Source organism: Falco naumanni, chromosome 5 (genome assembly GCF_017639655.2).
Source record: "Falco naumanni isolate bFalNau1 chromosome 5, bFalNau1.pat, whole genome shotgun sequence".
Classification (NCBI taxonomy): Eukaryota; Metazoa; Chordata; class Aves; order Falconiformes; family Falconidae; genus Falco; species Falco naumanni.
In genome coordinates this window covers 81,349,223-81,363,123 of record NC_054058.1, presented here as the reverse complement: position 1 = coordinate 81,363,123, position 13,901 = coordinate 81,349,223, and the positions used below count along the sequence as shown (strand labels likewise).

Here is a 13,901-nt window from a genome sequence, read left to right as displayed (position 1 = left end):
GTAAAACCAAGTATTTTGGATTACAATCTGATTCAGTAAATTGTATTATACACTAAGGTAAAGAAAACTTACCAGTCAGTGAATAATGCTGAATAAAGGGAGAGTCTTGTAGGCAGAGGTTGTATTACAGTCTGAAGTAAAGTTGGATACAGTCTTCTTATGGTGGGGTAAAATCTTTGCCATTATGCTGGATACTTGCTGTTATAGTGATTTGTTTTCAGTTGGTTTGCTTAAATTTTGAGCAGGGTTTTTCCTTTTGTGCGCTGCTGAGAAACAGTGCAGCCAAATGTGGGGTTTTTTGCCTGTGCAAAATGCACATTCAAGTGAAGAGGGAGATTTGTCTATAATATGCTGATCTGTTTGATTAAACATACCTGGTCTTCCTCTTTGTAAAACAAAGAACAAACAGAACACCTTGAGATTTGGTGACCTTTCTGATGCTTTCCCAGTCTCTGCAAAGTATGCTCTTGTTTGGCCACGTTAAGTGTCTGAAAAGGGTTTTTCAGAGGGTATCCTAGAGGGGAATGAGGCAGGCGTCCTGCTTGTGTTGGGCATACAGGGCAGGGCTGCACAGAGGGGTCTGGCGTCTTCTGGAGCACCTGAAGGGACAGTATAGCAAATTATTTCCACCGCACACCCAGGCATCACGGAAGAGGGACATGCTTAATTTTAACAGGCAAAGCACAGAAAGCCTGTTGCAAGGTGGTAGTAGTTGGCCGATGAGCTTGGGAACAGGGAGGGTGAGACAGGTGGTGGCTGGCTGAGGTGCTGCTTCCCTCTTCTGAGAGGAGGGGTCTTTGCCGCGGGAGAAAAGGGCCTGGCTAACACGACAGGAGCGTGAGGAGCGCGACGGTCTCAGCCTGTTGGGACACCAAGGCTGCAGGACCTGTTCAGAAGGCACCATGAGCCGAGGAGGCACATGGGGAGGACTGTGACACAGGGCAGAAGCAGTCGGAGCTGTTGAGAAACAGAGCGTGGGGAGAGGGACTTGAGGGGGCTGGGTAGGATTAAGGCACGGTGCAGTTTTCCTGCAAGCTTGGGTTCCTGATTTCTGGGATGAGGGAAGGAACAGACAGGTTTCCCTAATAAATCCTTTTCTTTGGACCTTGGAATGGAATTTATTATTTCTGAATCTTGAGTGAAGAAATAATCCTCCCTTGGCCACTTCTCTGTGTGGTGAACGGTAAAAAGCTTGTCATGTTCATTCACATTGTATTAGCTTAGGTGGCCGGGGACTGTAAAATGCCAGACAGTGGAGAATGATGGAGGGAGGATTGGGTGAGAAAAATGTTGGCAGTTTTAATGTAAAATGGTATTAAAGCAATAAAACTTGAAAAAGTAAAAATGCTTTGTGACAAATGCCAGCAGTTACAGAAAGCAAGCAGGCTAAAAGGTAAAAGCAACCCTAGTGCCCAGACAAATCTAATCCAGGAAACTGTTGTCTCTTAAGTCCTTCTGTTTTTCAAGAAGATGGTGATGCAGTGAACCTTTAATTTAGTAACCCTTGATTTATATTAGAAAACTCACTTTCAAAATGCCTTATTTCTATTACATGATGAGTTTGCAACAGAAATTGCATAGATTAACTGTAATATTTTTTCTTGATAATCTTTCTGTCTATACCTGTTTATGTAAGGATAAATATATTTTAGAAACTACCAACTTGATAGAAAAAACAGCACATGAAAATCAGACTGATAAAGCAGAAATTTCACATCAGGAAGCCCTAGCAGAAAATGAGGAATTGCACAGTGCTGACAAGCAGTTAAGTCCAAAACCTTGGGAAGAAAGATATGAAAGAATGTGGGTTGAAAATGAGAAAAGGGAATTGAAAACAAATTTTAAAAACATTACAGCAGAGCTAAAGCAGCTGTTTGGTGAAATTAATGAAACTGGGAAAACTACTTCTCTGGTGGAAGAAATGTCAAAAGTTGGCTTCAGTGATGAATTGAAGAGTTCTCATGTTGTTTCACCTCATGCAACAGAATCAAGTAATAACTTAGAAAGTAAAGTTGAATTTGGAGATACTAAACTTACGCTAGGTGGAAAAGTACCCAAAATGGAAATTGTAATTCCAACTCTTGGTGTCCTTTCTGATCAAAGTAACTTAAATGCAAACATGGAAGATACCTGGAGTACAGATGAAGAAGACTGCACAAACAATATCGATGATACAAAGGTGCCTCTAGCAAAAGGAGAGGAAAAAAAAATGCCTACTATGGAAATGGAAGAGAATGAAAATGGAAGTAGTAGAAATGTAGTGGGAGGTCCTGAATACTCCCTGAGATACAGCTTAAAACCAAGTCTGTTGGATGACATTTCTAATATTATTCCTACAATAAGACCAGTTTCTACATGTGATGAAAATGCACTTTTTGTAACAGAGAGGGAACTTGGAAAAGACTCTGGATTTAATGATGATGTTCCCAGGGACTGTTTTATCGACAACAGAATAGGAGAAACAGAAATGGAAGGCCTTTTTGCAAATGCTCAGCAAGCACATAGCATGCTGCAAAGGAATCTTGATGAAGAACTACAACAAGATATTGAAAGATTTAAGGGTAAGGTAGGAATGCTGCAAATAGTATTCCTGGCTTTGGAGAAAGAGAAGGTACAGCTGCAAAAAGAGGTAGTTCACCTGCTACTCTTTATTCTTTAATCTCTCTATATATCAATGGTCCTGTTCACTTTAGCTATTCATCATTAAGGGAAGATGCTTCCTACAAATTGTGTTTTGTTCTGATGGAAATATGTTACTTGTGAATAAAGAGAGCAGTGGAAAGTTTTCTTTTTCCCCTTTTTTGGAAAACAGAATGCATTCTTGTTCCAGTTTAACAATAGGTGGCACTCGGTTCCAGCGTAAGTAATTATCACTTCATTGCTATAAAAAGAAATCCATACAATTATATCCGTTCTGATTCTGAATCAAAGAATGAAAATAGCTTCTGAACAGGGTCTTGACTAATAATTCATTTGCTGTGATATCTGCATGGTGTGTCTTCATTGCCTTTCACTAAAATTCCTCTTTCCTGTGAAACCATTTGTGTTTGTGGGTTTGGCATCTTTTTTATTTTCCTCCCCTTGTTAAGGGAGCATTATCCCCCCGCAGTTCCACTTGATCTTTTTTCTGGTGTTGTTACAACCAACATTGTGCAGTCCTCCTAACTCTGTCCATCAGTAATGCTTTCACTTTTTTGTTGTTCTTGTTTTAAGATAGACCGTTGTTTTCTTTCTAAGGGCTTTATTTTTGTTATCTTTAATCGAGTGAATTTGAAGTACTTTCAATGACATAATAAACTTTTAGTGTAATTTTGTGAAAATGCTTCTCTAATTTCATATTATTTCAGGGGTAAACCCTGAATTAATCAATCTTAGATGTGGTGTTTCTGTCTTCTAGAAATAGTAAGAAATACACGAAGCTTAACTTTCTTTTTATAGGTTGAGAAGGAAAAAAGCAAACAAAGAATTTCCAAAGTGCAGGCGGTGGCAAAACAGGAATGTCTTGATAAATTAAATATACCATCAGGCAACGTCACTGATCGGCAAATGAAACAAAAGATTACTTTAAGGAAGAATGACTATTTGAAAATGGAGAATGAAAACACTATAGAAGAAAAAGGCGAAAAGAATTTTTCATCTGATGAGAGCTCAAAATTGATTAAAATGCCAATGAAAGAGTAAGCTAATGAAATAATCTCTAATTCTTACTTGTAGTACTATGTAAGTTTCTTAGGTTTTCTAATATTATAGTAGTTTCCCCAGTGGTGAAAGCCATAGTGAGTAGGAAAAGAAAAGTAGGAACTTGTGGTTTACTACTGCTCCCTTTTCTAAGGGATTTTAGTGGTCTCCATGCAGTTGGTGTTTTCCTTTTCATTAAGTTAATATGCCCTTTGTCAGGAAAGGGGAAAAGATTATATTACCAAACCAATCTCAAAAGTCTAAAGAAGGCACACGTATTTTTACGTAAACCTAAGCAGGAGTTTTTTTCCTGTCTGTCCTTCAAAGGGATCTCTGCTCTAGGTGCTTGCTTTAACGGGGATATCCAGCTTAACCTGAATCTAGCTCAGATTCCACATGTGCCACTCACTCCTAGGGGAAGGTTTTTTAAATACTTGGGTATCTTCCACGATCTTTTCAGTCAAGTCTGTGAATGTATCATAGATATTTTTTATCTCTGTCATTTCTGGACATCATCTTAAGTATGTCTGTTTTACAGAAATATTTTTTGTAAACCTACTCACTTGGTGATTTTTTTTTTCTTTCTGTTTAATGCAGTGAATTTGCCCTGAATGCCAAAGTTGCAAAGAAAAGTAAAAGACAGTCTTCAAAGCAGAAGGCTCACCAGCAGATGAGCTCTTCCAGTGGGAATCATTGTCAAGTACTGGATGATAGCACTTCCAGTGAAACATCTCGGGGTGAAGGAAGGTATGCATATAAGGAATGTTAAAAATAAAACTTACTTAATGATGAAAATTGACCTAAGAGCTAGGGGCAAGTTTGGGGTTTTGTTGTGTTTTGAGGTTTTTTGTACACCTGATGCATATGAAGATTCTTGTTCTTTTGTGTGACGACATTACCTGATGTGCTTTGTGTTGAAAAACGCTTCTTTTTTGTTTAGAGTGCTTTGAGCATGCTGGCCAAGTTAATGATAAGGTCACATGTGTACAAATTCTGATTAATTATGTGAGTGTGTGCACATGCATCAAAGTATTTTATAGCTTTAAAAAAGGAGAGGAGAGACAGAAAAGCAAAATTGCTCTTTCACTGCAGGTATCTCGGGGTTTTTTGCCCTGCTTCCTGCTCCGCGTTTTCTTTTGCAGCTGTGTACCCTCCTGACTTCTTGCCCACCCCAACCTTACTTGTGTGGGTTGTGGCAAAGTGAGAAAGAGAAGTTATTGACACTGGTCAGCACTAGCTAAAGATTTGGTTTGTTATCAACACTGTTTTGGTCAGAAATCTAACACACAGCGCTGTGTGGGCTGCTGTGAAGAAAATAAACTGCATCCCAGCCAGACCCAGTCCACTAGAGAATCCAAAATTACAGTTCTTTGACCTGTAAGAGAAGGATTCTCAATACTGAAGAGAGCTAAACCCCTGGTATTAAACAGGGAAGTCACATAACTGTATATCTACATGTCCGTAGCTGTACGATTTCTGTCGCTGAGTGAAGCTGAGAGAACAGTTATTTCAACTATTTGCTCAATATCTTGCGGAAAAATTAGCCTTCCAGTAAACATAATAGTACACAATAATTGTTTCGGTTTTGAACTACATCTAGCAAAGTTGCTATACTAGATTTTAGTTTAATTCAGTTCTGAAATGAAGTTTTCAAAGCAACTTCAGGTATTATTCATAATGCAATATAAGCACTCCAGTACTGAAATATATTTCTGTTTTCTAGACCTGGAGCAACAACCGGGAGTGAAGAGAACAAGGTACTGTAAAACTAGTTTCTTGATAAACAGTTTCTATCAGCTTTTAGTCACTTAGATGGGAACCATGTTTATGTAGTGATCAACCAGATGTACAAATTGCTGCTAGTATGCAGCTTTACTGTATTTGAGACAAATCTGTAGGCTGTGAAGGAGAGAACGAATCATTCATGCATTTGTAATGATCTGTAATACTAGACAGTGGCATACAGAAAATACTGTATTTTTTGTAGGTCGGCAGACAAATGGAAGTAACTGATGACCCTGATTTATCTCACTCATCTGTCTCAACTTCAGAGGATGTCAAATTAGGAACTTCAACCTACAACGAGGCTATGATGCTGTTAGAACAGCTTAGTGTGGATCATACAGGTATGTTTTCAAGTCACTGCCTTCGGCTGTTACAAGTTCCCCTTAAAACATGATTTCTTTGTATGCACTCCTAAGTATTTTAGTTTCATATTTTGATATAATATCTCTTTATGATTAGAGATCCCCCTCAAAAGATGTGAAACTGTGACCTAACCTGAGATGTTTGCCTGTATTACCAGCCAACGTGCCTTATTTTATCATTGGTTCTCTGTCTAGTCAGGGCTGGAGAAGCACTTTCTCGCAAAGTACAGTTCAGCTCCTTCTAATGCAGTCATCAAAAGTTAGCAAGATCTTTTTCTTCTTTATATCCCCGTTGTGGTTTAACCCCAGCCACACCTAAAAACCTAAGCACCGCACAGCCACTCACTAGTTCCACCCCAGTGGGGTGGGGAAGAGCATCGGAAAGGGAAAAGTGAGAAAACGCATGGGTTGGGATGAAGGCAGTTCAATAGCAAAAGCAAAAGCTGCACACGCAAGCAAAGCGAAACAAGGAATTATTCAGCACATCCCATGGGCAAGCAGGTGTTCTGCCATCTCCAGGACTGCAGGGCTCCATCACGCATAACAAATATTTGGGAAGACAAAATGCCGTCACTCTGGATGTCTTTGCCTTCCTTCTTCCTCCCCCAGCTTTATATGCTGAGCGTGATGTCATGTGGTATGGAATATGCCTTTGGTCAGCTGGGGTCAACTGTCCCAGCTGTGTCCCCCCCAGCTCCTTGTGCACCCCCAGCCTCCTCGCTGGTGGGGTGAGAAGCAGCAAAGGCCTTGGCTCTGCGTAAGCGCTGCTCGGCGATAACGAAAACATCCCTGTGTTACCAACACTGTGTCCGGCACAAATGCAGAACATAGCCCCGTACTAGCTGCTGTGAAGAAAATTAACTCTATTCCAGCCAATACCAGCACACCCCTCAATAGCTAATGACAAATAGTACAGCAAAATAACGGCTTTGCTTAAAAATAATAAATAAATAAATAGACTTATAACAAAAATCAACTGTTATAAGATGCTTGCATATATACGCATAGCATTATATAAACATAAGCATCACTTACTAGTCTATTAAACTATGCTAAAATTTCATTAGGCAAGTGTTAACCTTGGCCAAAGGCCAAACTCCCACCCAGGGGCTGCCACTGCCCCTCCTTGACAAAACAGGGTGAAAAAGCTTGTGGGTCAGTGTGAAGGCAGGGCTGTCGCTTCCCAGTGACTATCACTGGCAAAACAGACTCCATCAATTAAAATACGTTTGGATAGTGAGAAACAAAGACCAAAAAGCTTAAAAGGACACATTGCCACCCCACCCCCCTTCTCAAGCTCTTCTGCAGTCAGGATGTAGCAGTTTCTCTCTGCTGCTCCTTCCTCGTCCCTTTTCCCTGCTCCAGTGTGAGTCCTCCCCCAGGCTGCAGTCCTTTGGGGAAAATCTCCTCCACCCTGGGCTCTCCGTGAATCGCTGGTCCTTCTGGAAATACCCACCTGCGCTGGCACGGGGTCCTCCGCAGCACTGTGCTGTGGGCATCTGCTCCAGCATGGTTCTCTCCACGGGCTGCAGGGGAATCTGTGCTCTGGCACCTGGAGCAGCACCTCCCCCTCCTCCTTCGCTGGCCTGGATGTTCGTTTGCGGGGCTGGTTTTCACATGCTTTTCCCCTTCTCTGCCTGTGTAGTGGTTTTGCCCTTTCCTAAATTTGTTTTTCCTGAGGTGCTGCCAGCACGGCTGAGAGGCTCAGCTGTGCCCTGCGGTGGGTCCATTGAATCCACCCATGTCCAGTACTGGGCGACTCCTGGCTTCTTCTCACAGGGACCTTCCCACTACCGAAACCTGCCACCTGCACCTAATACAGCAAAGCACTGAACAGTTTATACATTGGAAAGTATTTGTGCATCTTTGTGTCTTTTCTTTCTCAAAACAGGTTCTACTATTTTGTTGAAAATGCAAAACATACTTCTTGAATATGAACAGGTAATAGAACATGAAAAAAATCGGTGTACAGCTCTCTCAAGAGAAGTAAGGAAATTGGAAGGTGAAAAGGAGGAGTCACAGTTAAGAGCAGAGGAGACTCAAGATTTGAAATCCACGTTGGCTCACCAAGAAGCAGAATGGAAAAGTGATATCCAAAACCTCAAGTATGTAACTTTGTGTTCTGATAATGTATTATCTTGTCAGTGGTTTTGTTCTGAAAGACTCTGATGGAACAGGCAACGGGATGAGAAGTTTCCAGTCTTTAGGGTTTGGGTTTTTTGAATCCTGTGGGCAAGTTATGCTATAAAGTGCATAATGTCAGAGGGGAAAAATGTCTGGATATCAGCTCCATGTATGTGGATGTTGGTTTATCTTTGTTTTATCGCAAGAGAAGAGAACAAGAGAGTGTGTATAAGAAACTCAGATTTATAAGAGAGATTTGAGATATGTAATTTTTTTAATTTATTTTGTCCTTGCAGCTTCTGTTGGTCTATACTAGGACTTCTGGTAACTCCACACTGTGCAACTCAAAACAGAGCTTAGAGCATTTGTTTGCTTATTGTTTGTTTAGCTGAAAGGTAAAATTTGGGATTGCCCCTTTCCCCGTACTCCTGAGCTAGACCTGTATGAGTGAGGTTTCTCATCACGATTCACGTCAGACAGGGGTGGCCAGCAGGCACCATAGGAAATTCAGCAAGGCCAACTGCGAAGCCCTGGCCTGGGAGGGGAGGTCTCCTTGTGGTGGTCCCCGGTGGGATGGCGTGGCTGGGTAGCTGGCCCAGCAGGGCCAGGCGGCCCAGGCAGAGAGCGAGCTCAGCAGGAGCCACCGTGAGCTGGCAGCTGGGGCGGCCCGCAGCGGGGCAGTGAGTGCCCACACCTCCTCAGGGCTTGCTGAGATGTGTCTCGAGCCCGGGGTCCGGTTTTTGGCCTCCCAGCCCAAGAGATCTTACCCAGTCCGTGTGAGGTCGGCAGGGAGATGCCGGGCTGGCCCGGGGGCAGGAGCACCAGCCCTGTGAGGGGAGGCTGGGGGAGTTGGGCCTCCCAGCGCGGGAGGGGGGAGTACGAGGAAGACAAAGCAGTCCCAGCTTGGCCTGGATTTGACTTCAGCACTTGTTCAAAATTCTCAAATATCTATCAATTATAAAGAATTAATATTTTCATTTTAAATAAATTCTCCAAGCAGTGTTAAATTTATACTTAAAAGTTACACGTTTTGTGAAATTACACACTACGGCTTACATGTAAATCTTTTTCCTTGCAATATACACCATTCAAATACAAATGTTTCCATCAGTCTTTCAAGTAAATTTAGTAATTGTTAATTCTTGTTTTGCAGAATTTCTAAAGCAGGCTTTCAATTGGCAGTTCTTTCCTTATGTTCATACTTGATTTTATTTTATTTTTTCTTGTTCACCATTGCAAGTATGTCGGAAAAAATAGTCAAAATAATAATCAAACACAAAACTGCTTTCTTGTTTGGGTACTGTGGACACACCGTGGACCATTTTTTACCATGTCAGTGCTTATTGCTGATTGTTTGAGTTAGTAAAGAAGATGACCTTCCACAAGGCTTTCATTATAAATTAACTTCAAAATTAAATTGCTGTTCCTTCTCCCAGAGTTAGATCCCTTGATGTTTAAAACTTTTTAATCGTATTAAGCTTAAACCCTATGCATTTCTGAATCTGGTTTTGAACACTGACATCATTCTTGAGTAAATAGAAACTACTTGTTCTTTCTATGATCAGCAGTTGTTCTAGACTTACAGAAGGCTTGCAAAAAAATTGTTGAGACTGCCATAGATAAGTGGCGTGCTGATTCATCAGTATTACTTCTAGTCACTGAATCCGTAATACGTAGGCAATGCTCAGTATACTAAGAAAATGTATATTAATGATAGTGAAAGTTTATGATGCTTTGATCTGATGAGACAACGAACTCCTTTTTGAACAAAATGTCTGTAATATGAAGATGATTCTTTTTTTATTACAGAAGTGTGCACGCTAGTGTGTATTTCCCAATGTAAAATTACAAATGAATGTTAAATCACTCAAAGGTTTATTTCCATATCTTGTACAATTGATACCATGGACAATGGAATGAAGTTAGAATTCTTTAAAAAGTTGAAAAGTACAGTAAAAATATGAAATCTGAAAACATTTAACATTTTTATGGTTTGAGTTGTCTCTGCAGGTTCATAATGTGGAATATCTACTTTCATATCAGTAGTTTTGTTTCTCAAATACTCTGTTAAATCCCAGATGTTCTTTGAAACAAGAAGAAGAAAAGAGGCTCAGAGTAGAAGTACTGTATGAGAAAATGAGAGAAAACCTCCAAAAGCAAGAAGATCAATACTGTAAAGAGATGGAGGAGAAACAGAAACTTGAGTTACACTCAAGGAATTTAGAAATGGAGTTAAGAACACTGAGAATGCTCTTGAAACAGGTATATGAAATAATGAATTGAACACTTTGTCCTATTTTCTTCTTCTTTTCAATTGTATTCCAGTATGCCTAGAGAAAGAGGTGCTTTTATTCACGGAAGAGGCATTGGATAACTATTGCCAGATTTTTGAGGGCGGTAGAGTACAGTTGGTTCATAATTGGTCTTTTCTTTTTTTGTTGTGCTTTGCAGTTTATTATTCCTTTTTTCCTTTTTCAGAATTTACGTTTCATTTGTGTTTCAGGCAAAGCCTGACTTTCTTCTAAATTACTACAAAACATCCTGTATTTCTTCTTCTTAAATTTTCAGAAGAAAATTGCAGTTTATTATATATAGGTGGATTATCATAACTGTGGGGAATAAAATATATTTTCAAGTATACAAGGGAGAATGGGAAGATGTATTGCTAGCTCTGATTTTTCTCAAGATGCAAGTAGTTGTATTGTATTACTGTAGGTTGAAGAGGAACATGATGAAACACAGAGACAGCTCTCTCAGGAAAAAAGTGCCAGAGCCCTTCAAGAAGGAATTATGAACAACCACCTTTGGAGACAAAAGGAACTCGAAGAGACAATAAGAACTATAGGAAAAAAATCAGAGGTAAGCAGATTTTTTCCTAATAAATCAGATTTCACCATGTTTGTTTTAAAGTCATAATAAATCTTATATAACTTTTTTCTGGTTTTTGATGGCTTATTTACAGTTTACCAGTGTAACTTAACTTTGTAAATACCTTTCCTGTTTTCTCTTATGTCCTTAAAGTTCTGGAAAGCAGCATTAGTCCTGTGTGTACCTGAATTACTTGTGCAAGTCGGAAACTAAAAGAAGACACTATTTACACCGTTTCTTAACCTATCTGTTATTTTTCATTTCATAGACATTTTATTATCACTTTTTAGGGTTTCTAGCAGTGAAACACCTAGCTACCTATGTCAAGGTTGACCAGGAAGAAAGTTGTTTGACAGTGTTTGTGTTTCCATTATTTTTTTTTTCTTTTAAGTACTTATTCCCTTATTGAACTTTCTTCAAGTATGCCTTTCTTTTCCACCTCCACATACTAAAATTTTATGATCGAATATCAACAATGAATTCAACTCTCTGTAGGAGTAACCAGAGGAGAAAAAGCAATCATAAACACTGTATTGAAAAAGATCTTGAAAAGAGTTTACTGAATTTCCTAAGAATGTGCAGTGCTTTAAAGCCTTGTTTGTTCTTGGCTGTGCTGCCCAATAAATGTAGGGTGAATGTGTTTAAGTGGAAAAAAGTTATACACATAAGAAAGGGGAAATATACAGGACTACTGCACTCCAGGGATGATTGAGTTTTATAGCTAACTTTCAGTAATACAAAAGGATAAGTGTTCAGCAGACATTTGAGAAGGAAAATACCCTTTCTAGCCTTGTTTTTACCAGATCTGTAGCACAACTAATTCAGCCTTAAAGGCAGTATTATACAGGCATGCACATACAAGAAAGCACAGTCATTTGAAAAGCTTTACACTTGAGATATTTTAAATAATTTTATTATTAGGTTGCTATTTTAAGGGGGGGGGGGGAGGCATTGTGTATTTGGGATGTTCGTTTAGGTTTTAAGGATATGTTACACTTCCATTGTGTACATGCATTGTACATGTGCATGGGTTCATAGAGTAGCTTATTGCCTGAAACTTCCTTTGAAGTCATGCTTTAGTGTTAGAAATGTTAAAATGCAGTTTATTGCTGAAGTTTTTTGTAGATTCATTTCCCAGCTGGCTCTTTATTCATGTTCCCTGTCATTCAGGAATCCAGCAGTGAGAGAGAGAAGGATCTATTGTACAAGAATCAGTTACTACAAGACGAGATTGCTGTGCTAAGGCTAGAACTCAATCAAGTAAGACTTAGGCACCAGGAGGAAGAAGGAAAATATTTAGAGGAAAATGAGACCTTGAAAGAAAAAAATGAAGATCTCAAAAAGGAACTTAAACTGAACGAGGAAGCATTAACACAAACGGTTCTTCAGTACAATGCAGAGCTGGACATACTAAAGACAGAATCTGCAGTGCTGACTTCCAAACTTGAGCAGACAAACGAAAGCAAAGGCAGATTAGAGACAGAAATTGAATCATTTCGTTCCCGCCTGAACGCTGCTGTTCAAGAACTTGAACGTCATCGGTCGTCAGAAAAGGATGCTGATCGAAGATTTCACAGAGAACGTGATGAATGGCATCGCTTGCAAGACAAGCTCCATCATGACCTCTCCGACATGCAAGAAACCAACAAGAGCTTGTCTCAGCAGCTGTGTAAAGCTGAAAGCAAAGCAAATAAGCTAGAAAATGAGCTTCACCAGTTGAAGCAAGCCCTCAGAGAAAAAACTTTGCTTCTAGAAATGACACAAAAAGAATTAAGTCAAGCCCAGTGTCAGGCAAAGGAATATGATCATGCTCGACAACTTGAGAAAGATCAAGCAAGCAAACTTGTAATAAAACAGGAGTCCTTGCAGGAGCGATTGGCCCAGCTCCAGAGTGAAAACCTTTTACTGCGTCAGCAACTGGAAGAAATGCAGAACAAGAGGATCATGAAAGCAGAGGTAGTGAATGATGTGCAGGACCGGTTTAATAATATTCTCAACAAACTCAGAGCTGATACGGAAAAGCAAGTTTATCTAATAGAAGAGCGAAACAAGGATTTAAATGCAAAGTGTTCTGATTTAAGGGAACAAGTCTTCAAATACGAGACTGACAAAGTAGAAAGAGAGGTAAAGTATATGCTTAGAAAGAACAATTTAAAGTTTATCCGTTCTTGAAATTATTTTGTTTCTACAATGTACCTGGTATGTATATGCATGGGACCAAAGAATACTGATTTGTTGTGGTTTGTTATGGTTCTCTTGGAATTGCGGAAAGTTTTGGCAAACGGGATATTAGTCCTCAGATCTAAGCAGAGAACAGAAAAAAGGTATCCAAGTCTTCTAAGCTTTGATCAAGAAAGGTGATTCTTCTTACTTAGTCCATTTTATGCCCTATAGAATAGTCTTATGTATTTGATGGTTTTGATGTAAGTCTTTCACTGATGACATGAATGAGAGTGGTATAAAAGGAGGAACCATCCAATACACAAGGGCTGAGAAATGACGATGCAGACAAGTGAAGTGGTTGGGGATGGATTTATATGAAACTTCTACAGAGGGGAAAAAATAGTTTCTCTGGAAGTTGCTATCTAGATTGAAGAGTATTCGTAATGTCCAGGTGTTAATTTCTTTATGTGTTTTGAGGGTTCGAAGGGGCCTGCCTGTTCCTCAAAGTTCATGTCAGACGGTGACCTTAAGCTTTCTCTTCTCTTCTGTGATGTGTAGCCACACTCCAGCAGTACTGTCAGTCATTGTAATCTGTGACTTGCTTTGTATTCTTACTACCAAAATAACAGGTTCCTTTTGAAGATCATGTGAGAGAGTGTGTGTGTATATGTATATAGCTATATATGAGCTATCCAGAGATTTGTAAACCTAATCTATGAGTATAAAGGCAGTTGTTATTCTAAAACAAGCTGATTAAAAAGACTACAAGAGGATGTGATTCAACATACCCTTAAAGTGTATCTCAAAAGAGCTTTCAGATATATGTATTCATTTAATTATATTTGTATAATGAAGGAACAGAACAAAGAACAATCTAATACAAAGTCCTGCCTTCAGTCACCAGAGTACTATTTGCAGTCA

At 39.6% G+C, this 13,901-nt stretch overlaps 2 protein-coding genes across 6 annotated transcripts in view; both read left to right on the top strand.

The window, feature by feature from the left end:
* LOC121088623 (ankyrin repeat domain-containing protein 26-like) overlaps positions 1-13,901 on the top strand; it is a 59,235-nt gene that overhangs the window by 25,268 nt on the left and 20,066 nt on the right. For all 5 annotated transcript variants that reach the window (XM_040594995.1, XM_040594994.1, XM_040594993.1 and 2 more), the window contains 8 exons: positions 3,439-3,677; positions 4,276-4,425; positions 5,402-5,435; positions 5,666-5,804; positions 7,717-7,930; positions 10,028-10,211; positions 10,665-10,808; positions 11,988-12,941. In XM_040594995.1, coding sequence (XP_040450929.1) covers positions 3,439-3,677; positions 4,276-4,425; positions 5,402-5,435; positions 5,666-5,804; positions 7,717-7,930; positions 10,028-10,211; positions 10,665-10,808; positions 11,988-12,941 — 2,058 coding nt within the window. The remainder of the gene's footprint in view (positions 1-3,438; positions 3,678-4,275; positions 4,426-5,401; positions 5,436-5,665; positions 5,805-7,716; positions 7,931-10,027; positions 10,212-10,664; positions 10,809-11,987; positions 12,942-13,901) is intronic.
* Positions 4-3,510, top strand: LOC121088624 (coiled-coil domain-containing protein 144A-like). The gene has a single exon (XM_040594998.1). The coding sequence runs from the start codon at positions 1,535-1,537 to the stop codon at positions 2,657-2,659; it is 1,125 nt and encodes a 374-aa protein (XP_040450932.1). The 5' UTR covers positions 4-1,534; the 3' UTR covers positions 2,660-3,510.